This window comes from Mycteria americana, chromosome 11, assembly GCF_035582795.1.
Source record: "Mycteria americana isolate JAX WOST 10 ecotype Jacksonville Zoo and Gardens chromosome 11, USCA_MyAme_1.0, whole genome shotgun sequence".
In the NCBI taxonomy this organism is placed as follows: Eukaryota; Metazoa; Chordata; class Aves; order Ciconiiformes; family Ciconiidae; genus Mycteria; species Mycteria americana.
In genome coordinates this window covers 1260321-1284252 of record NC_134375.1, presented here as the reverse complement: position 1 = coordinate 1284252, position 23932 = coordinate 1260321, and the positions used below count along the sequence as shown (strand labels likewise).

The following is a 23932-nucleotide window of genomic DNA, read 5'->3' as shown; positions in this document are numbered from 1 at the left end:
TTTGTGACTATGAAATTGCCAAATTGCGTGTTTTCCTTCGCTTTGAGTTAGCTTGCATCTGAATACTGGGAGACTGTTTTAACCTAAAATTTCTGTGTAAAAAGTAGGGAGCAAGGTTTCAAGGAGAAGATAAAGGAGAAACTGTCTTTTTAATGTCAGGCAACTTAAAGCAGCATATACTAAAATGAACAGTTGTTTTTCTTAAATATGGAGGTTTGTAATTCCTCAAATATATTACTGTAAATAAAAGCAGAAATAATCAGTTTCAAAAAAGATAAAAAATACTGTCACTGAGAATAATGGATTATGCAAGCGCTAGCAAGAATTTCTTTTAAAAAAATCTGCTCTTTTTATATGTATGATCTCTTTAAAACTGTGTACTAAATCATCAGTTTTAAAGTCTCTCCTGCCTGTTACACACGTTACAGTATTTTAGCATAGGACATTCACAAATCAAATGTCCACCTGCTGACATTTTTAAAAGTAACATCACAGAGATATTTTTATATTATAAAGTTGTTCAAAATTCTTGCAACATAAAGAGAATTGGGCAGGTACATTTTTGGCCTTCGCGGAGTGTCCTTCTAACCCAACGTTTGATTCAGTAAAAAGCCATGGTATTTGTGGTTCTGTCCATACAGTCATTTTCAGCTTGGTTAACCAGCTTCGACTCTTACTTGCTAAGCTAGTGGAAATCTGGGTGTGCATACTTATAACTCACTTGAGCCTAGCTTAAATTCACTTCATCTATATGTAGCTAACTCAAGCTTTGCTTATGTATGTAGCCTTAATCAGCAAGTAGTACATGACATATATTGTCCTAGTTAAATATTAGTATATACTGATATTAATATAGTATATACACTATATTAGGTTCTAAGTAAATTTTAAACTTTCTCTCTGGTTTTCTTCAGCATAATCACAAAAATCAGCTTTCATTACACTGCTCCCACTGGGTATATTATCTTAACTTCAGAAATAATCTACTTTCATATCTAGAACAAGATCCAGCTTGTTTGTTTGTTGGCTTTTTTTTTTCTTTTTTTAAACACAGTTACTGGATCTAAGACAATTATCAAGTGAAGTGGTTGTAAAATACCAAATCTGATGACTTAGTTAAGAGCAGTATGTCCCAAAGTCACAGGGCTGGATAAGGTAAGGCTGGCTGACGCAGATTCAATGTACAAGATCAGGTCTCAGATTACTGTGGAGATACCATGCTCGGTGTACAAGGGAAAAAAGTTCACTCTGCAGCTGTGCTAACTCCTTCTTGTGGAAATTTGCCTTTGCACTGAGAAGCGGCAACCCCCCTCCTTCACTGGGAAAGAACAGCAACTCTCTCAGAAGAAAGGAATAGGATGAAGTCATCTTTTGAGTAGTTTGTACATGAGTGTTTTTCCCAGCAACCACTAATGAATGTTTGCTTGAAGCTTTTCTATATAAACATTCAATATAATACTCAAAATAATCATATTAACTGGCAACTTTGCTTGCTTTTGAGCTCACAGAAGTGATCTTTATAGTTTTTCATTGTTTTTGCTAAGCCCTTGGGTAGCAGAATACCTTTTCCTAGTCCTGCAGGTCAATCCGTATCATCAGCCTTTAAAAAACACAAGAATGTGAATACATTTTTGAAACTGTAACTTCCATAAATATTTGTGTAGCTGAATTTTACCATCTTATCCAGTGGGATCTCCAAGAAGCACCTATGTCTTAATTTTCTTCGCCTTCATCCTACAAAACTAGGTACACGGGGACTTTCAGGTCTGCTTTTCTTTGTCTTTACATCTTTATCTAAGTACATCTGAAAATCTGCCCTGTTCCTCCTCTGGGAAGTTAGCAGGTTTTTTTCGAGCCTTCCTTGCAAGAAACAAATGGTCACTACTGAATTACTGAATCCATGGCAAGCAGGAGTGTTATATTAGCTGGCAGATTCCTTTCCTGGAGACTAAATACAACATCTGCAGTCTGGAATGTAGCTGGTGACCCACCCTCCCAACTCAGCATAGGCGACATTCCCTCCAGGCACTGTATTTTTGCTACACAGAAAAGAGTCAAAGAAATTGATGTTTTAATTAATAGCCATTCACTAGACCAACTTTTAAGCTAAATATTCTCCTTCTCGTGTTTTTATTATTTTTTTACTAAAGCATTTTTGAACCACACTGTTCTTCTATTTCAACAGGTCTGTTCTTGTTCTTCTGTCATTTGCATGCATATATATATATATATATATATATATAAAATGCTTCTCCCTTAGATCACCCTGCAGATAAAGCTCCCGTTACAGCAAATGCAAAACTATACAATCAGGGAAAGTGTCCTAGCAAACATGCTCTGCTAGTTTATTGCACACAATTCAACAAGTATTTTCAATGCCTAAGTAAAAATTGTCATATTGCTTTCCAGTTATAATATAAATTATGGTGATTAGCTGGTGTAATGCAACTGACTGCTACCAAGTATATAAAAAATAAGCAGAATAGTTATAGGAGTCCTACCTGGGGACATAAGAGTTGTTAAACTATAGTATAAAACCATATTTAATATTTCTAGGGGCCAATATCAATTCATCAATCCAGGAATATCCTTGTATTGATGGGGCAAACCTTAGCCTTGCCCTCAAACTTTAAGCATACTCCTTCAGGGTTTTTTTGGTGAGTTAGTTTGTTGATTCTACCAGATAAACATCATCTTAATGCATTTTGGAGCATATATGAGAAATGAAGATGTAAGTTCAGGAAGACTTGTCGCCACACCACCAAAAGCATTAGTCCTACCCTCCCTTCTCCTGTACTGGTACAAGTGTTTGCATGGCTATTCGGTGAGACAGATTAAACTGGTCTGATCAAGGCTAAAACTAATCCAGGAAAATCTCATGAAACAGCAAGGAGGATGGTGCTCCCCAAATATGAGGACAAATAATTAATTTTCTAGTTCTGCAACAAACTCAGTTTTAAGTTTTCTGTTTCTCTCAGATAAAAATTAATGTTTATTTAGCCCCACACCGAAAATAGCTTAGGAATTAAAATGGCGCCTTCTTAAAACACAAAAATGACAAGCAGAAAACAGAATTCCTTTTCTCTTTTATTGATACTGCCGATGTGACTACCTTTACGCAGGCAGATTGCTTTCCTACATTAAACACTTTTTTATTAATTTGGAAGTAACGTTTTGCCCTCTATGCCTCCTAGGGTTATCCAATTAACACACAGTTATACTTTTAAGAAGTTTCCACATTTCTCTCTTTAACATTCTTTTTTTTTTTTTCCTCCAGATCTGTGTAAAGGTTACTTGGCAAGAATACATGCATATGACGTTAAATGGAGACCAATCCACCACTAAAAGGTAATGCACATAAAACATAATACAGTACTTAGACATCATTTCAAATAAATACCCACATACAAATGTAGTAATTTTAAATGCAACAATATTTCTTGTGAATCAATACTGTAACAGAAGATGGAAATACAAGTCCCCACATCTAGGAATAATAATGCTTTTTTCCAGCAAACAGAAATCTTTTCCCCACTGTCAATATTATTTCAATTTGTACTTTTTTTGAGGAGTGGGAAGGCTCCCCCCCAACAAGTACCAATTTAATCATTCATGTGAGCCTCAACAAACAGCAGAGATAGGTACAGCTTGTTGATGCACTTCTCCATTTCTGTTTCCTGAAATTACAATGATTAGATACAACATGCAAGAGAAGATATCAATGTTTTGTTGTTCACATTTGCAAACAATACTATGGTTAACTGCATCCACCACCATACAAAGCTAACATAACATCAATATTCCTGATACGTCCTCTGTACTGTTACCACAAATGTGTTAATACGTCTTGCTTATTTGTTCAACATGAGTCCATTTGGTTCCCAAAGTGTATTCGGGTTTGTTTAGGTTTGTTTTTTTGTGTTTTTTTTTTTTTCTCTATACCCCTGAATTTGCAAGGATTTGCATGATGAAATATCATTGACTAACAGAATTTTTTACAATTCTTGAATATATAATCTTTATAGTAAGACTACCCATTAAAAATGTGCGAAAGGGGAGTTCACTTTGCACTTATTGCTCCACATCTTTACTAAATTCCAAAACAGCCATTCCATTTCTCCTAAGTTACAGGACTTAGACTAAGCTATTCTAAGAGTCTCCCTTAAAACGATTAAAGGCACTACTGGCAATAATTAATGACAGAAAGGCGCTGATATATAACACCCTATCATTGACAACTTTAGAATTTTTCTTTCTAAATGTACCGTAATTTGGCACAGTAAAATGAAAAAGTAACAAAACAATTCCAATTTGGAATTTAACTGGTATAGTTGTATAAAATTCTGTTAATCGATAATACTTCAACTTCCTAAAACCCAGGAATTCTGGAATTCATAGGTAATACTACTTATTTAATATTTTTCAAGTGCCTATTACTGTTTTAACCAGAGCAAAGTCAAGTTTTCTTCTTGTTACATTGAACTATTCCTAAGAATAATAATACAATATGAAAAAAACCCCAGAATTTGAATACCCTGGATTTCTTAATGAACATGGCAGTTAAAAAAAAAAATCAGTAATTTAAACATATAAAGCTTAACATTTTATAATAATAAAAAAAGCTGCTGAAGCACAGCACACAGTTTAGCAGAGCTCCTGTGTTTTTGTTGAAACTCTCTTCTAATCACAATCTAGAGCCCCCCCAAAATCTCTGCCACATGCTGATGTAGAATTCAAAAATCACAAGCCCAAATTGGAGAGAGACTATGAGCGCAAACCACTGCATTTATATAAACTCTTCTACATAAGGAATTAAAGAAGCTAAAGAAAAATATCAAAATATCAAAAGTGCACAGGTTTAACAATCAGATAAAAAATGAGCATCTGCAATGAAATAAGAAATTCCCCCATCCGAACATTTCTAGTAGATCATAAACTTATATGGTGATCATTACATTTGAAGTAGGTTTCTTCAGCACTTGTAAGTTTTCTTACTGCAGCAGCACTTATAGGTAAAGCCTGGTTTTTTTATAGCTTCAGACATAAAAGGAAAGTTTCAGGTAGTATATAGGAAAAGGGTGTTTTCAAAAGTTAGGATCAGGTCAGTGGTTTCCATTCTTTGTGCAATGGGCTACCACTTTTAACCATAATGAAAGAGGCTAAGAATGCTGTTGCACTGTTGGAAAGGCCTTCTCCAGGGACTACTCTACAGCTGAAAAATGGAAAAATAAAATAGCATTAGAAAAAAAAAATAATCATGTGTTTATTTCTCAATTAAAGAACTGAAAACTTAAAACAATGTGCTGCAAAAGCAGGTTAGTTGGTTGAGGGTGTCTGTTAGCTTACTGGGGTAGAAGCAGCCGATTTAGCTCGCAGATGCTTTCCAAGCCGATGAAACAATGCTTTATGCGTTTAGCCTGGAAGCAATAGCTTTGCAGAAAGAAGGTTTCTTACAAGTACTGAATAAAGCTTTGCTGTTCAAGCACAAGTTAACAGCAATGAATGTGCAAGAAACATTTTCAGTGAAGCTTTAGGTTCTCCAGAAACATGCAGGTCAGTATATCATGCAGGCCAATGCAGAGAATATCATTCAGAAGAAGAGCCTGCTTGCAGAGGTAGGTGATGGCTTAAGATATTTTCCATGCTTTATCCCAACCCATTTAAAGTGATATGAAAGACTTACAGCAAACGTATGTTTCAAGAAATTGTTAATCAAGAATTACAAGACTCAGTCTGAAATACTATCTAAAAATACAAACAGCAGGATCAAGTCACCTTACCACCATTCCTCATTTCTTTTTATAACAGGTGCTAAAAGAAAACCATAACCTTGACAAGCTCAAACAGCAGTCAGGTTTCTTGGCTTTTTTGTTTTTTTCAAGATCCATAGAAGTGAATGAAGATGGAAATGACTGCTAAGACTATTGGGCTAATAGGAAAATTACTCTTACTTGGAACTGAAAGTATGAGCCGAGACTGATAGTAATAGCCACTGTCTGGTAACATTGAAATCTTTATAGAAATTTCCAGTTAATTTGAAAAAACCTAACTGCATTCAATTAGTTTCTCCAATTTACCTTTTTGCCATTAGTATTTTGCAAAAATGCTGCCATTAGAGACATGGAAGCAGTGAAAACTATATTAAAGCTCCCTACCATAGTGGAAGCAAAATTGTAACGGTTTCTATTGGAGCAAAGGAAGTTAGCACTCAAATGCCTGCTTTTACGAAGTATTTTTAAATTACACTTAATGCAGGAATGAGAAGAATAAAGGCCTTTTGGAAGATTGTGCAGCAAAGAAGAGAAAAGCAGGATTGAAAAATTGTTAAAAGATGTCTAGCTTCTAAAATATCAAACCTGCTATTTAGCAATATTAAAGCTCAAATTCAGGAGAATTCAGTGTTTTCTAAAAAAGTAATAATAGACGCACAGGGCCTAGTTTCTAAAGCCAGAATTCCTATTTGTTTAAACTTCTCAAGCGGTGATGTTTGAGCAACATATTAGACTTAAATCACTTGGGTTTTTTTTCTTCCTCTCAATATTGGTAAATGCAGTTCTGGCATTGCAGAACATCAGATGGCTGATGGCATCTTGATGTTTCCCAGCTTTGTAGCAAGGTTTCTACAATTCCATTTGTTTAAAGTCTCATTGTATGAATTTCGAAGTCTCCCCCCCACCCCTAATATCTGGGAAGCCAAAATCCCATGTGATTTCCCCTCACTGGGAAAAAAAGCTGTGCTCCTTATTACCTTATGTTAGTACTGTGATATCTCCTGACTACTTATAGGCAGAGCGGCAATGCACAGGAAGCAAGCTGCTGATCATCTATAAGAAATGGTAGTGAGATGAGGCAGTACCACACCAGGAATATTAGAATGGCTTTATAAAACATCATTATCAAGCAGACAACTGTGCAGTCTCGCATTGCTTTTAGTAGTACTATAGGCATACAAAATTATTTGAAAGAGTACAAAATGAACAGGGCTTTACATTAAAATAAAGTTTGAGGCTAGGCACTTTAAAACTCTGGTTTAAAGAAAAGAGTGTGCCTTGTTGTGCTCCACAAATTTTCCACAATTTTAGAAGCAACATTTTCAATCTTTTTCTCTTATGTAGGCACCAATTATGAAGTACACTTTTATATTATCAAACATATTGTAATTAAGTGGCTAAAAAGGCCCCTTCAAAGTTCAATAGCAGACAAAGGTTTATTTGTTTTTAAAGATTAATATGTATACTAAGCTACTTCATAAATAATTATTAGCAGGATGATCTGGTTCAATTTCCTGTGCCTATAATGTAGAGCCCTGTGAAACGTGTGCTTGCATAAGGAATGCAATATCTTTTGTGTATTTAAAAAAAATGATCAGAGCTCTGAAATACTATCCTATTTAGATTAATACTGAAAGCTGAGAAAAACTGTTTTGTGACTGACAATACTAGACCATAGTCATATTAATTCTACACATATATGTTGTGTGGCTACAGTAATATATGAAACAGATTCTTTCCAAAGTGTTATGCTTGCAAGGAGCAACATGAGACCACAAAGATCCTTTCAGGACACGACACTTTTCCACAGCATAACTTCTTGAAGTGGAACTGTCTACCAGGTAGGATCCCAATTCTTACAATTTTAAGTTTTATATCAGATGGGGTAAATATTGCATATTTTTAATATAAATGTGCAAGTTTCTTCTGGTTAACCCTCTGAAGAGAGGGAAGCAGAGTGTAAATAATGTACCCTACAAATTTTTCTAGCTTTTATAGCCTATAAAAGCTTTAGGACTTTGGTCAGTGGTGATACGACAGCAAGTTCTTAATATCTGCCATAATAGGCAAATTAATTTTGGTTCCAGTTTCAAAATGCTCTGCATTTTCAAGACACACCTCTCATTTTAACATTTGCTTTTCACCACTTCTTAAGCCACAATAACAAGGAAGGTTTTCTGTTTGTTTCTGCCTGTGAAAGCATTTACTGAAGTATGCTGCAACCCTGGAGAAAGGATCACATTTGTGCTATACAAACTACAATTAGTAGCACCAGATATACTATATCAGGTGTACTCTTTTAACACTTACCATAAACAGCAAAACCCATACATGTTAATCGTGGAAAAAGCTAATTCCTTTCCACTATTAACTTGTTAATAGCATCCCCATACTTATGAATTAGTTAACAGTTAAGACCACCATAATACAATTTGTATTACCTGGTTCAACAACATACTAGTACAAGTCAACTCACTGCGACATTAGATAGTGGGGATTTACGCTGACAGTTACAGCATAAAATAAGATGCATAATATGATTTTTCTACACACCTGTCCTAATCACAATAGATTTTATATTTCTCACTACAAAAGACCTGGTTGTTAAGGACAGATCCTTCTGACCTGTCTCCGCAGGACCGAATATGACTTACAGTGGGGTTACTGCTCTTGGCTTTGGAAGCAGATTTTGTGCGCACCCTTTTGGACTGCTCATGGTCTAGCTCCAAATGTTCCAGGCGCTGGGTCAGTGCCAGTTTCTGCTGGATAGCCATCCGAAGCAAGGAGTTCAGAGTCTTCTTCTCATCCTCAGCTGCTGCAAGCTGCCGCTGCATTTCATCCAGCTGTGTGACATACTCGTCACATCTGCAATGAAATATATCAATCTTTAGCAATCCTGTTTCCATCTATAAAACACTAATCCCTTGTGTCCAGCTGATATTAGCAGAGTGATAGCTTTGCAGTTGCTTGCATACACACTCTTCTAAATAGGGACTTCAACCAAACCTGTAGAAAATAACAATTACTTTTCACTGGGGTTTTTACAATCCCACACTCAGCACTTATGTTCACACCTTTCAAGATGTGGTATATAATTAACAGCATCCTTAGTTAATGAAAGTATGGAGTCTGATATAAAAGTACTCATGTCTAAAGATTAGTAAGATGTCCTTCCATAGTGAGTAGACACAATGCAGTCAGATTACTTTTGTCTCTACTTACACAGAGACCACAATGGTTCTAAGCTTTAGGCTGGAAAGGGAATCTGAGGGGAACAGTGCTCTAAAATGACCATTACTAAAATGGCTATTAATACCATTTGATGAGCACCTGAACTTTGTAGTTTGTTACTTTACGCATGGAGTCCAAATATCAAATTTCCAGTGGTGGCTGAACAGCATTGTTAAAAATAAGCATCTTTCATAATTCTACTTTAACCTACTCCGATTCCTGAAGTAAAAATTCCATAAATAGTGTTTTATTACTGTTTTCTCTGTAGCAAGTGGCCTTTATATAATTGTTTTCACCATAAAAATTAATTTTAAAACAATTAAACAAAAGAACTGAGCGTTACTGGGAACCCTGAGGTGGAAGCTGTATGAATGCCTGCAAGCTGTTTCATCTACAGTCATTTTCACTGAGCTTGGAAGCTACTTAACATGCACGGTGCATCTTCAAGAATTTCAAAAATTAACATCTTTACATGTAGATGCATATTTACTGCACATAGAAGACCAATTACGCGTATGGGTAGAAAAAGAAATATTCATAGGTACTGGGTGGAATTTACAATGGCCACATCTGTAAAATACAGCTTCTTCATAAAAGCAAAAGTATCAGCAGGTAAGTTCCTTTTAACATCAAAACGGAAAAGCCCCTGCCTTTAAGGGACATTGATCATCATTAAGTAATATAAAGCAGACTGGAAAAAAAACCACCACAGAACAAAACTGCATTCACATGCGGATTCATCAGCTGTGCTTACACTATCAAGTCCCGATTTCTGCTCTCCCTGACTTCAAATAGCAGGATTAGGCCTGTAGTCCTAATTATATTTGCTTGGGAAGAGAAAAAGGGAAAGGAAAAAATAGAAATTTTTTTAATACATATGGAGATTAAACAATAACCCAGAAATATTAAACCTGCATGAAGTACAACTGCAATGCAGCTTAGCATACCAGAAGGTTTTGAGTTTAGGGCCACTATGTGAGTGGGAATCTATCCACTCAAATCCCTGTGCATCCTGCTCTGGAGTTCATCACAGTCTCTCTCATACTGTGGAGCACAGTGGAAACACAGTGCGTAGGGGTTTCTCTTTTTAATGAGCAAAACCAGGAACCTTAAATTTGTAGAAGCCTAGCACCCACCCTTTTCTCTTCATAGCTAGATGGACCTTACAAGGAAAAACCAATCCATACGCCTCAGTGAGGAGAAGCAGACCAAGGGCCAGATCTTATCCAATTTACCATTAGCGCTAGAGAGGAACACAGAATGAAATGGCCCTGGGAAGTCTGAAAAGACACAAATAAATCTAGTGGGCATAACAGTGCTCCCCTCTTACGGAAGGTGGCACCAACTCCAAAATGAGGGCATGGCTACAGAAATGAATAGCTCACAGCATCGCTGCCAACACCGTGCCCTGTTGCTCTAGATTGTCAAGAGATGTATTTTCTTCACTTGGGGCTGGGAGTAAGGCTAAAGACTAAAGATTACTGGGAGACCTGAGGGCTATGGGGTTTCCCTCCAGTTTTCAAACATGCTCATGACATTTGAGGTGAAAAGTGCAAGTCTAGTTGTATCACAAGTTACCTTTCTGCTTTCTTTTCTACCCACACCTCACACCTGAGTCCTTCAAAGCTCCACTACTGCAAACCAGGGGAATGTCCAGAAAGTGTTACCAATTCCTTGAGGAATGTAATGTGATTGCTCCCGCAAAATATGATCTGGCACTGGATTCACCTGTCCCCATTACCCTTGTTTCATTCTCAGTATTACCCTGCCAAGAGATTTGGGCAAGGTGAAATTATGGGGAGGTTTTTTTCCCCTTTCCCAGCTCCTTTCTTGTGAAACAAAATGTATCCACTTTTTTTGTGCAGAACAGGAAGTTAATTTAGCCCCAAAATTTTCAGCTCAGTGAAGCTGTGTCAAGATTGCTGCAGTCTACCTACTCATTTGACTTCCACCAGAGAAGTGCTATCAAAGCCGGCCAAGGCAAGAGTGGCAGATTTCTCCCGCCTGCCACCCCCCACCCTCATTTAGATACAAAAGAGATGATGAAAAGAAAACAAAACCGTTGCCGTAAAGCAGAGTAGGGACTTCCCACACGGTCTCGCTGATGTCCCTTAATCCTCTTCTCTAAACGTTTCTGATATTACTCAAATGCCTCTCGATCAAACACAGTCAGTTGTGCCAAACCTGATAGATGACTGGTAGCACAGAATCTAGAAGGCAGTAAAGTCGTTTGCACGTGAGCCAAGCTTTATAACTAAAGCCACGATTCTGACTCCAAAAGGTTATTGTAGCACGTCATTATCTCATCAAGCTTTCTGTTAGCACAAAGGTTGAAAACATCAAATGACTGTCCATAGAAATTACAAGGCATCCACTATTTCAAATATCGAAATTAGCTTTCTTCCCCATAAAACTCTATGCAGGGAGTTTTTTCCTTCCTTTCCAACAAAAAGGAAGTGTTACCAGTAGCATACATGCAGCTGCACTTTTTACTGTACGTGAATAACTGTTCTCTCATCTATAGGAGAGGACTAGGTAGAGGCAGGAGTGTTAACTACCATGACTACACACAGTCATGCACCCTGAACCTGTTTTCCTGATCTTTAAGTCAAATGAAAGATATAGCCCCAAAACCAAACCTTCTCCTGGTGCAAGCATGGCTGTCCAGGGTCAGAGGAACACTACACTATGCAAAATACAGCAATTGTTCACTTGAACAGAACAAGTAAGGTTGAAAAGTTTCCCACTAGTGGGTGTAGACGACGTGTGCACAGGCGGACTGGGATCTGCCCTGCTTACTTTCTTCCTTCCTGCTGTTCACTGACTCCCAATTTAATGTTCTCAAAAAAAAAAAAAAAAAAAAGTTAGCCTCCCTAAGCATTTAAGAAGCCACAGTCTCTAGCACTACTTTAGCTTAATGCAAAGCTGGTAGTAGTAGCTACGGCAGCATATTGTTGTGGTATGTGTATCTATATTTTCACTGCTTTGCAGCTATAACAATAAAAGATCCTTCCCTTTTACAATTTCATTTCCATATGCTGAGCTACTTCCCAGCTGTATATTCAATGCAAAAATCATTAGGTCAGAACAGAAAATGTCTTTGTTTTAAAAACACCTTTGAAAGAAAATAATTGAGCTTTCATGCTTTAAAAGAATATGAAATTAGCATAACCCTGTTGTACATTTACACGTTCACACTTTTAAGTGGATAGTGAACAGAAGGCTTTGATGTTGCCTGTTTTCTTAGGACTGGTAATGAACAACAACAAAAAAAGGAGCTTTAGGAAACATCAAATAGGTTTTTAAAAACACCAGCTAAAACAAACATCTACACAGAGGAAATAAATATCCTGAATGTTAACTATAATGATGAAAAATAAAAACTAAATCCTCTAAAACACCATCTGAAGCCAAATTATTGAAAAATATAACAATGGGTTGTCTCATTTCCAAAAGCTGCATACCACTACTTCCCACAAATGCCAATTGTGCCTTATTTCTACATACCATCTTATTTAAGCTTTAGCATGTACTATATTTAATAATATTTATAGCTAAATTCACTACTGAATCAAGATCTGTTCCGGATAAAAACCTGATGTAACCAAATGCACCTGGGTATAATTATACTTTTTCCCCCTCCTCTGCAATCAATACGAGAACTATATGACAACTTCCAAGAAAGCAAGACAGACGTGACTGAAGGAGGCCTCTTGAGAGAAGCATCAACTACTTTAACTTCTACCTCGAGAGATTAAATTGTCAACCTACATAAGAAATTAAAACATGGAGGATTAAAATCACAATTTTTTGGCTTTATTAAAAACTGGGAAATTTATTAGCAGAGAAGCAGTTAAAATGACATCTAAATGAGCATTGACTGTGTTTGGCTAGAAGGGATATTAGCCACCTGCTATTTCAAACTGAATCTTTATATTAGAAATTAATATTAAAGACTGAATTTTAACACCTTCCCCCCACACCTCCCCTTTACCCCAACCCCTGGTGAAAACCAGCTCCTCTGCAGAGAAAGCGACAACTTTGTATTACCAAAGGAGGAACATAGGGAAGAAGATGATGGCAGTAATAAAGCTACTGAATCTCCCTTCACAAGGTGGCCTTCCACTCTGCGTTATGTGGCAAATGCAGATGAGCCCCACAATGTACCGCAGAGCTGTGCTCCTCAGCACCAAGGGTAAGATTTAGAGCCAGTCTATACATGATTTGGATTTTTAAGGGGAAGAACACAGAAGACTGTGACTAGGGATTGACAGCAGAAAACAGGCATGCCTTCCGAAACTAGACCATCACTATTACCTTAACCCAATCTGAGCTGGTCTCCTCTGAAGGAACTCACACTGGATAGAGTTTTGCATATCCATAAAACAAAATACATTTGTTTTTAAAAAAGTTGTTGAAGCAAAAGTATTAAAAAGCTTAACCCCACATAAGCATGCTCCAGGCAGGCAAGTTTGCCATGTGCACTAGGTCCAAGCGCAGCTGCACCAGAACTCACACAGACCTGACTGTAGGACCAAGGCCCTCTGCTAGGTCAGCATCTTTTAGATGTTTTTAGAAAGTATACCAAGCCCATCTCTTGCCTTGGTTTGCACAGTTGTAAACTGTGCAGATCCAAACTCCAGTAATGTGTTCTTCAAGAATCCCTGAAGAACAAAATAAAGCACAAATCCTAAAGAAGGCAAAGGAAAGAACACCCCAGATTTAGGCAGTTTAGAATTATAGATAAGCAAGTTCAAGGGAATATCTAGGGAAACCTTAGCCAATTGCTAATTTGCAATTACTTCCTCAATACCTTGCAGTGAAGACTCATCCAAGTTGTACTTTTGAAAGGAATAAATTCTGCGGCCTTTCTTTGTATAAATCATTGTAATTTTCACTAAGAACAGAGAACAGTTTATAACCAGCTATAGTTTTCCAGAATGTTTATAATCAGCCATGTGTAATCAATGTCCATTAGTAAGAGCTATTAAAGAAAGTAATCAGACCACAAATCTCTCCTGTAGTTTGAAACATATGTGAAGAATTATCTCCTGCACTGAGAGGGAACAATCAGACCCATGTTGCCGGACACTACAGCTCTTCCAAATTTCCACCAATAAAAACTCTCAAGGAGAGTTCATAAACTTTTATGGCAAATTCCCTCCTCCTAGAATTCAAAAGAAAACTCCTTTCTTTCTTTATATTTAAAGGTTGAAATTAACAATCCTATGCCACTAGATTAGAAGTAATTTTAAAGCTATCACACAGGCAGGACATTTTTCCCAGCTCTTCACTGAAGGGGGTAGCAAGGGGTAGAGAATCTAATTCTGAACTCTCCATCCCTCTCTACCCTATACCACTGCAGCTGTGCACATGCTTTGTTTTTTTACAGACTAAGCACTGACACTTCCTATTAATTGCCAAATGAAACCAAGACTTGCCTATCTAAAAGACTATGGGTACAAATAACTGCTGCTGCAGTAGTCTCCCATACAAGGTATTTTAAAGTAACTCACTTTCCATTTTGATTAAAAACAAAAACGCAGACAAGCTACAGAACAAGAGCTGGCATTGTCTTTACCCTGAATAGTTCTACGGCAGCACTATTATATCACAGGAATGCCTCCTGTGTTTTACTCTCCTTAACAGTAGGCATTCAAACAAAGCACCAAGGCACACAGGAATTAGTGACATGGACACAGCTACTTCAACAAATACCTGGGAGAAGAGTGCAAGCTCATTGTTGCAACCCAGGTCCAGGGTCTATCTACAAGGGGCACCTTCACCAAGGTTGAGTCTCAATATATCCAGCATTAGTTGTAGTAGACATTTTAATTGCCAGACACATTTAAAGTCTAGAGCAGGCACATCAGTGTTATAAACATGACTATGCACAAGACATCACTCATGTCTTTTTGTAGCATGTCTGTAAGACAGTCAAATGCCTTTGTCCTGCCTGGATGTCTCCTTACTTTCACATGGGTGCTGGCGGCCCAGACATTTTTCTCTCCAGACATCATTCATCACCTCTAGATCTAGCACCCGGAATAGGAGGCAAATGCTGTTACTCCTGTCTGGGAATCCCATTCTGGAAGTTTTCAAAGTCACATTTTCTGTGTCTGGCTCCTCTGAGCATTTATCCTATGGGATATTTTTAGAGAAGTTGAATACTTCTACTGTGTGGAGTCCAGTATGAAGACCCTTTAGCTATAATTCTCAATCCGGTAAGGACTGCACTGTTCTCTGCATGAATTTAAATGCCTTTATATTCTGTAGGCCTTTGATGTCCACGAACACAAAAATATTTTCCCAAATGCTTTGCATACTTGGAAAACTGACAGAGCTTGTATTATTCTGAACTGATGTATGTATTCATTTGAAACACCTTTTCTCCATTAATGAACAACAGCTAGCTGCTAGTTTCTTGTTTGTAGTTATGGTTTTGTTGCTTTATCCCAAGCACTATCTTGTAATTTTAATGTCATGTTACATGCTGTCAGCCTTTCTAGTATGTTCTAACACTTGCCACTTGCCCCCTTGCTGACATGTTGCAGAGTTTGTCTCTCTATTTACAGTTTATGAAACACTGGAACATGGGAATAGCCATTATTTACATCTAGGCATATTTGTTCTCTGCTTTTTAAAGCCTTCTGCTTCTGCTAGATTTCTTAATTACTGTTCTATCTTTATTTTAGAGGGATGAGAAATATCTGTTATCTCACTATCCTCGCTTGTTCTCAGGCTCTGGAAAAGAAACCGAAAACACATGAGCAGCAAAGTTGAGAAACCTGTGTCTTTAACCAGAGGAGTGAAGATGTATCCTAAGTCACTTCCCAGTTGGGGAAGTCCGTCAGGGTTTATTAGGACAAATACAATTTCATATAATTGTTTGGTATTGTTGCCTGACCATGAGCAAATAAGCCAGCAAGGAGCCAGCTTGGCTGTTTTTAGCCTACTTTACTCCCCTGCCAGAGTTTGGCTGTAATCTCTCACACAGGAGGTACTTCTAGAGAGAAGAGATTATGGTGTCCTCCCGCGAGTGCATATAGTACTTAACATGCAAGTCAAAGAGACAAGAAACTTGCAGGCTATATCAAAAGACAGAAAAACAGCAGAAAAATAACACAGGGAAGAGAAAGGTGAAAAAACATGTTGTACTTTCATTGTGCATGGTTTCTGCCATTTTCTATATTTAGTAGAATTTTTGGAAGGATGCTTACTCAAATTCTAGCAAATCAAACTCAAGGAAAAAGACTAGCATAACAAAATAACCTTTGTTTTTTAAAATGCAAAATTGTGTTTAAACTCTCTTCTTGTCCAATCCATTACAAGCTTTTCTCAGTGCATTCTTTTCTTGGCCACGAAGTGATGGCCACACTCTAACCATCCTGATGCTCTTCATCTAACCATCCTTTAAGGACTTTAACCTGAATTGCTAGTTGATGAATCTGTGTACCCTGTGCTTCATTATCACTTGCAGGGTACTCTGAAAACTGCAGATTCAGAGGTGTTCTCCAAACAACTAGCAGAAACCTACAGTCTTCTTACTCCCTCCTTCCTTACTGGAAAGTTAAGCTAAACAAGCCTCAAGCTTAAATTCCAAGCTGGATTTTTCTCATCTGATTTGATACAGTATTTCCCCCCCCCCCCCCCGCCCCCGTAATCAATTTTAAGAAACCTGAGCTCTACTATGCTTGCAAGTTTGAATGACAAATTGCTTACAGGCAATATAGAAACATGTCTTGACCTATAAGACAAGGAAACTGTGCTTCACTCCCACCCCAACTAATGTTTGGGGTTTTCTAATGTTTCCCATTAGAAAACAGGACATATTCACTTCAAGTTCCCTTAAAGCACTTAGGAGAACCTCTTTGTCTATCAAAGAAAGGAATCAGTGTTTCTTCTGACAATATTTTAGAGGAAGATTAATTCCTTTATCCCAAATTTGCTACTAACCCCCTTGTCCGCACACTTCAGTAGGGATTTCTATTCTTCTGTATTAAAAAAAAACAAACAAACAAACAACCTTTCCATTTTCTTAACCTACTAAATGAGAGTTAAAAAAAAAATTTAAGCCTACCATGAAACATTTTTGGAGGTTAAATATTTTTGCCAGGAAAAAACAGCAGCAGCTCCTGGCTCTGTGCTCCCTATGCACCACTTTGGAGGGACCTGAATATCACCAGCGGTATCTACCTCTAGTCTAGGAACTCCTCACTCACTGCTTTTTCCTTACTTGGTGCTGTTAAAATAGTGCGTTGGTCACATTAAACTCAATAAATACTCAACAAACACTTTGAAAGTAGCTCCTTGATTTGTATATACTTGAACAAAGACCTAAGTGAAAGGAGTTAACTGCAAATATGTGCTCTTTATACTTTTTTGTTATAGAGATGCAGTTAAAACTCAGAGACAGCTCAAACTCTGAGAGTAAACACTGCATTTTAAAGACTTATTCTGCCTTTTGGAAACTTCCATTGAAGATTTTATTTGAGAACAAACTAGTTATTGGCTTATACTGTCTAAGGTAAAAATTCTAACATGAGTGGTTTGTGTGAAGCCATATTTTCTTTTGCCAATTTGCAAGGATTTATTCTTTAAAATACAGAACAGACCCACCACAGATATTGCAGTTCAATGCTGCAAGTGTACTGTAAAAGTGACTGCTTTCTTTACAATGTTCAATCTCATCATGTGAATACAAGCTATTCTGTTTTAAATTCCTAAGTAAATACATTCACAACCCTGTCAAAACAGTAACCACAGTAGTGCATTTTGTATGATGAATTTTGAGAAAGATTATTTTGGCAAATATTCTTTCAAACAGCTGCTCCAGATAGCAGGTAAAGTACAGGAGCCAGATGGTATCCATAAAGAGAAAGTACCACCGCTTCACATCTTGTAATAAAGCTGAAGGCTGCACCCTAATGAACATCATCATCAGGCCTTGTTTATTTACATTTTGCAGCACCCAAGCTGCCTATTAGCAAGTGCAAACCTACTTGACAAAGTAAAACAAAAAAGATGTTCAGCTTCTCTTCAGATTTTAAATGGAGAAGTGATTGCATCTTTTTTTCTGGTGAAGAGAAAGTTTAGTAATGAAACATCAAAATGTTTGATTTTAATACAGTGATACATAAATAGCTATTGCAGTCAAATTAAGCAGATAAATTACATTTTCAGCTCTACAGGGCAGATTTTAATCTGGCTTTCAGTGCTTTCGGTCTGTTTGTACATACAACAGGGATATGCGTGTTGATTAAGAAAAGTCTGGACTTTAACAGGACAGCTATTGCATGTACGGCTATAGTACATTATGCATATCTTGATTTATTCCTTTGCAAGACTGCTTAATTTTAGGCATACAGTGCTGCAGCAGTCCCTCAGTGCTGGAAGCTGTTAATCTGTGTTTTGCAAGCCTTCCTTTGTCTCTAGGCTGAGGTCTTACTGTATTTTCATTACTTATTAAAAACAGTTAGTAGTATTGTCAAATTAGGGGGATTAACCTACTTTAAAAATGAAATTAGGTCAGTTACTATATTCATGCCCAGCCTTCAACTCTCATGTATTGTTACAGCTCTCCTCCATCCTACAAAATGGGTGGTTTCGTGTGGAAAATACAGATCTGTATGCAGCAGTCTGCTTCATCCCACACTCGAACACAACACTGAAACAAATACGGTGGGTAAGGGCCCCATCACTTGTTGTTAGTCTCTGCTGATACAAACCTCTTGGCCAGAGAAGAAACAGGACTTACTGTAGACTGTTAAGAGGTGCTCCATTAGCAGGTTGTTTGCGACGGTGAAGACGAATTGGGCTGTTACATACTTCTGATATTTGAAACACACCTAAAAATCAGACTCCAAAACAGTTTTTGAGGTTATCTTCACCACAGCACCTAGGAACACCCCTTGCAAACCTACCTTACCCGAAACGGAGACTTAGATGAAACAACCACTGACAGAGGAATGCACTCACCAACCACCAAGCTACTAATCCTCTCTGACCACAGATCAGGGAGGGAAAGGGTGACAGTACCCTACCTTCAGTAATAGGTCTTGATAGCTATTGTAGCATCTGAAAACACTGGGCACGCTGGGAAAAAGAAGCAATTCTTCATGCTCTGTGCAACTGCCACTGTTCTCAGGCTAGATGCAAAATACAAGGCCCAGCTGCTTATCTGCCATGCAACAATCAGGAATGCAAGCACTCACAAGACGAAAAGCTCAGCGGACCATGTCTCCAACTCACTCCATCCTCAGCTTTTTGAGTCCTCCTTTGCTCTTGGCCCCTTATTTTTTTCGCTACAGTTACTAAGTAAAGCATAAATTGAGAAATTATAATTGTTCATTTAGGCAGGGGAGTCTGTTCGGCATCCCTGAACAAAGCTCACTCCTGCCTCTAATGGCCCACAACTCCCCATGAGAGCTCCAGGATAGAGCTCTTAAGTCTGTTGCTTTCAGAAAAACTTTTATTCTGCCTCCAATTTCCCCATGCCAAGGAATCTTCATTACTGTCTTCCCAGTAAAAGGACAAGATTGACCTCTAGATAATACACACCAAGAGAAAGGCAGAGAGAGAATTACCCCTCTGGCACTTCTCTGACAATTCTTCCTCTCCAAACCAGTTCACAGTCGCTCTCTCACTTTCACACTAGGGCAGGAAAATTAACATGTAGGCAAAACATACTGCAGTTACATGTAATTTAGACAGCTACCTATCTGCATCTAGGAAATATAACTGAAAATTAACAGTATGCTTTTTCTCTTTCCTCTCAGCTTCAAGCTGATCTAACAACTAACAAAGAGATTGCAATTTCTGCATATTAATTACACTCCAGAAAAGGAGATAGAGAGATGAAAGGAAGTAGGACAAATCCAGCCTGTGCAGGGCATTCCTTTCTCTAGCATAATTAGCTGCCACAATTCAACCTTTAGCATTCCTTGGTATCCATTTCTCCTTTCCATGCTTACGCACATGCATAGATACTGCTGAGAAAGGCTGAATCACCAGGAAGCCTAAGATTACTCAAGGAACATGAGAGCTGCTGCAGAACCACCCCCACAAAAGGCCATACAGAAAAGCCTCAAGAATCCTCATAAGCACCCTTGTGATTCCTTACTATGGTACTTTTTAGCAGATAACAGAAAGAAAACCTTTTCTGGTTTTTGTTTGTTTTTTTAAAGTGTCCAGAGAAGGCAGAGAACAAAGCTGCATACAGCACATACAGACTCTCCCATCCCCTTGGGTTAGCTTAAAAGCAAGTGTCTAGGTTACATTAAACAGCATCCTTTACAGTCTGTCTTCTCCATCTTCTTTAGGCAATGCATGGAATATGCAGGCAAATGAACATTGCCAGGGATGTCCCTGTGAATCCCACCAAGCTGGGACTGATAGCTTTTAGATAAAGCTTTTTCTTTTCCTCTTTTCCAGGATCATCTCTGCACAGGAGCCAACTGAACGTTCCTTAGCTGTAAACCAGATCTGGATTTTGTAACATGATGCTGTTGCCTCAACATTCCCCCCCCCAAAAAAGCATAGACTTAAAGAAGAAATCAATGACAGTAGCAGTAAGCAACATGCAGATCAAAATAGCATTTATCACTTCTATAGAACATGACGTGTCAGCAGGTATTTTTTGTCTGTTAACACCACAAAGCACAACTAAGAAGCAGAAGCAAGTTCCAAAGACGTATGCAACCCAAATCAGCTCACACAGCTAAATGAAGTGACAGAGATGCCAACTGCAGGATGGACAACCTTAGAATAAGATGTTTGCAACATCTTTACTTTTTTCTGGATCATTACAGGTCAAACAGAGTCACGTTTTCATTGTGTCATAAACACTCATTTTGCATTGTTAAATGTCACTCCTCAGAGTTAACGGCTTCAAGAACTAGGGATAATCTCGCGCCCAAATTAAATTAAATACCGCCACAACAACTTCTTGTTTTGTAGCAACATACTATATCCCTGGCATTTTCCTCATCAACAGGAACATATCTCAGGCAAACACTGTAAGCAACAAACTTGGAAAAAGGCACCCCACCCCACCACTCTCTGCGTGGTTAGGCGGGCAGGATGTTCAGCTCTTCCCCCAAACAAGCAAGGAATGACATTTTGCAGAGTTCGTATGATCTTTACCTTGTAGCAAACATTGCTCTCAGGGAAGAGAAGGTAGCAGCATCTTCTTTCAAAGCCTTCAGCTCATTTCGCAGCTTCATCATTGTCTCTGTAACCATAGCCTTCTCATTTTCATACTTGCTTTTTAAGTTGGCAAGGGCTACCTCTGCAGTCTATTGTTTACCAAGAAGAACAGAAATGTACTAGTTAATGAAACTCTTCACAGAGTGTCTGGCTAAGAGATTTCTAATCGCTATTCACATACTGAAACATTTACTTTGCACTGGAATGTTAAACTTTTGGTCAACTTTTCTTGTACAGATTAAATAAAATTTCATTTTTGAATGCTGAAAACAGATCGGACATATGGGTCTCCTACTCCTATTAACCACGCAGCAGCATCTAGGAAGTTACAGAATATACATTTAGTGACACCCATCTCCAACTACTAAAAGAAATTAAACTTCACATACTTCAACACAAAAACCAAAAAAAGTCTATTTAGTATCTCTATATTTAAATGCATTCATCAATCACTTGCACAGTTCTCTAACCCTTACAGCATTTTGCCTATCTTACATTTTGGGACACCTTTATTAAAATGTGCAAAAGAAAACTGAAAGTATGTATATACTTCTTAAACAACATTATACTTTTTTCTTTTTTTTTTTTTTGAAGAGAACTTCCATTTGCATTACTTTAACTTTAGAGGAGACAATGAAGCATGTCACATGGTGTCTTAATGGCAGTTATTTTCATCTACTGCACTGCTAATCAATCACTAATCACTGCTAATCAAATGGCACAGCCCAATCCCCAAAGACTAACTTTACCTTTCACCCCTGTTATTTTGACCATGTTCTTCTATCACATCCTTATCTTGAAAGGCTTTCTTTTATTTTGAAATTTGAGAGAGAAAAGTACATAAGTTTAAGAACTCTTTTAAGGGTAACTACTAGAATTCTTTCAAGCAGAAAATAAGATTTACCTCTTCATTTTAGGTGTCTTACATTAAATCTAATCTGACATAATTCAGACAGGCAGTAGATTGAAGCTACCTTAAGCTTAATAAAAAGTCTCATGAGTATGTGACAAGCAAAAGTCAGTTAAAGCCTCAGTGCTTAGCTTTACAGTATAACAGCTGTGTGCCTCTAATGAAACAGCGTGCCTCAGCCTTGTACCAAACAAGTATCAGCAACAAAAGCCCCACTGAGTTGAAGGTATGGCAGTATGACCTCAAAGATAAATTCTCTTGTGTTTGTGGCCCAGTTCCCTGACGCTACAACCTTCATGTCTGTAAAACCTGGTTACCTGTTTGTTGGCCTTCAGCACAGTTCTCAGAGTTGCTATCTGTTCTCTCTTGGTGCTCAGCAAGGACTTCAGCTTCAGGATTTCTTCCATGAGAGCTTCCTTGTCTTTGTCCACCACTGGCCCAAGTTCTTGAGTGGCAACACGCTGCCTGGACAACTCAGTTGTTCTGTCCACAGCAGCTTGCAGGTGTTTGATCTGATCCCGGATTATAGCAATCAAGTTATAAATGTTCATTGGTTCCTTCCGAGGATCTGACACAGGAGATGGCAGAGATGACACTGGAGATGGGCTGCTGTCACCGCTTCCATTCTCTGCCTTTCCTAGCTCTATAGTTAACAGCCCTTTAGAAAGAAGAATGGGAGACCTTCTTCCCTTGGTCTCTGGACTACTGCGTCCGCCTTTACCTTCCTTGTAGTAATCCAGCATCACTCTGTTTGGAGTTTCATTGTTGCACATGCAGACATGGTGGTATAAATTGGCCAGTTCTTCACTGAAGGTGACTAGTTCATCTTGGGCCACACTGAGGCTGCCCTGTGTTTCGCCAGCAACATCACTGACTTTCTTCAGCTCCTTCTCCAGTCTGGCCACCTGTTCTCTATCATGCCTACTGGATTTTTCTAGTGAGGTGATCTTTTCAGTGAGAGCTTGGCTCTCAGTCTCATATCTGCTCTTCTCTTCCTCATACTTAGACTCACATTCTTTGTATTTGGCCTTAAGATTTTTAAGCTCTTCTTTTAGGTCAGTAATCTCTGCCACAGCCACTTTGTACTTGCACTCCAGGATCTCTGGCCCATTGATGTCAACTTCATAATAGTCTCCATCTTCATGGCTGTCTCTGTCCTTCTCATTGTCAAGGGCAGACTGACGTTCCTTGCTGACCTGGAGCTTCTTCATTGCGTTCAAGTTTTCTGTGAGTCTGCCAACTTTCTCATGCTGCTCTGAGAGGGCCCCCCGTGTATTCTCCAACTGCTTCTGAGATTCCTGTAGCGTTGTTAACAAGTTCACCTTTTCTCTTTCCATCTGAAATGCACGAACACAGACATCTACGTAAAGGGAACTGTATCACTTAAATGGTTTTATTATAAGAGACAGCAACTTAGCCAAGGTCCATATGGTTACAGAAATCGGATCACTTGCACGTTATGGAAAAGGCTATTTAATTTATTTTAAAACTAACTCAAGCACAGTGTTCCTTGCCAATTCTTTCTCATTTCCACTTCAAAATGCCCATTTTTACACATTTCTTCCATAGCTGATAGTCTCATTGTAAAAACATCCTTTCAAGCTGAAGATAAGCTAAAGTTTACTGTTATCTTGCAAATTATCAAGTAAATATTATTAGAAAACATGCAGCTAGTCTATGGTGGAAACTTGGAGCTTCATGAAAGACTTAGAAATACTGAAACTTTTCAAGTTTCTCCTCTGAAAGTTCTCATTTTGAAAAAATCCAGCCATTTTTTCCACAAAGGCTTTTTCTTATAGAACACTTTAAAAAT

The 23932-nt window shown here is 38.1% G+C and overlaps 1 protein-coding gene across 3 annotated transcripts in view; it reads right to left on the bottom strand.

Moving 5' to 3' along the window:
• Positions 1–3069: 3069 nt before the first annotated feature.
• The window catches only part of BICD2 (BICD cargo adaptor 2), a 98311-nt gene continuing 77448 nt past the window's right edge, over positions 3070–23932 (bottom strand). Inside the window, exons 5-9 of one of the 3 annotated variants that reach the window (XM_075514498.1) lie at positions 22437–23456; positions 21147–21298; positions 8426–8636; positions 6749–6824; positions 3070–5212 (exon numbers count right to left, since the gene is read on the bottom strand). In XM_075514498.1, the coding sequence (XP_075370613.1) occupies positions 6777–6824; positions 8426–8636; positions 21147–21298; positions 22437–23456 (1431 nt within the window). In that variant the 3' untranslated portion in view covers positions 3070–5212; positions 6749–6776. The other 2 variants (XM_075514499.1, XM_075514497.1) reach the window with 2 other exon arrangements.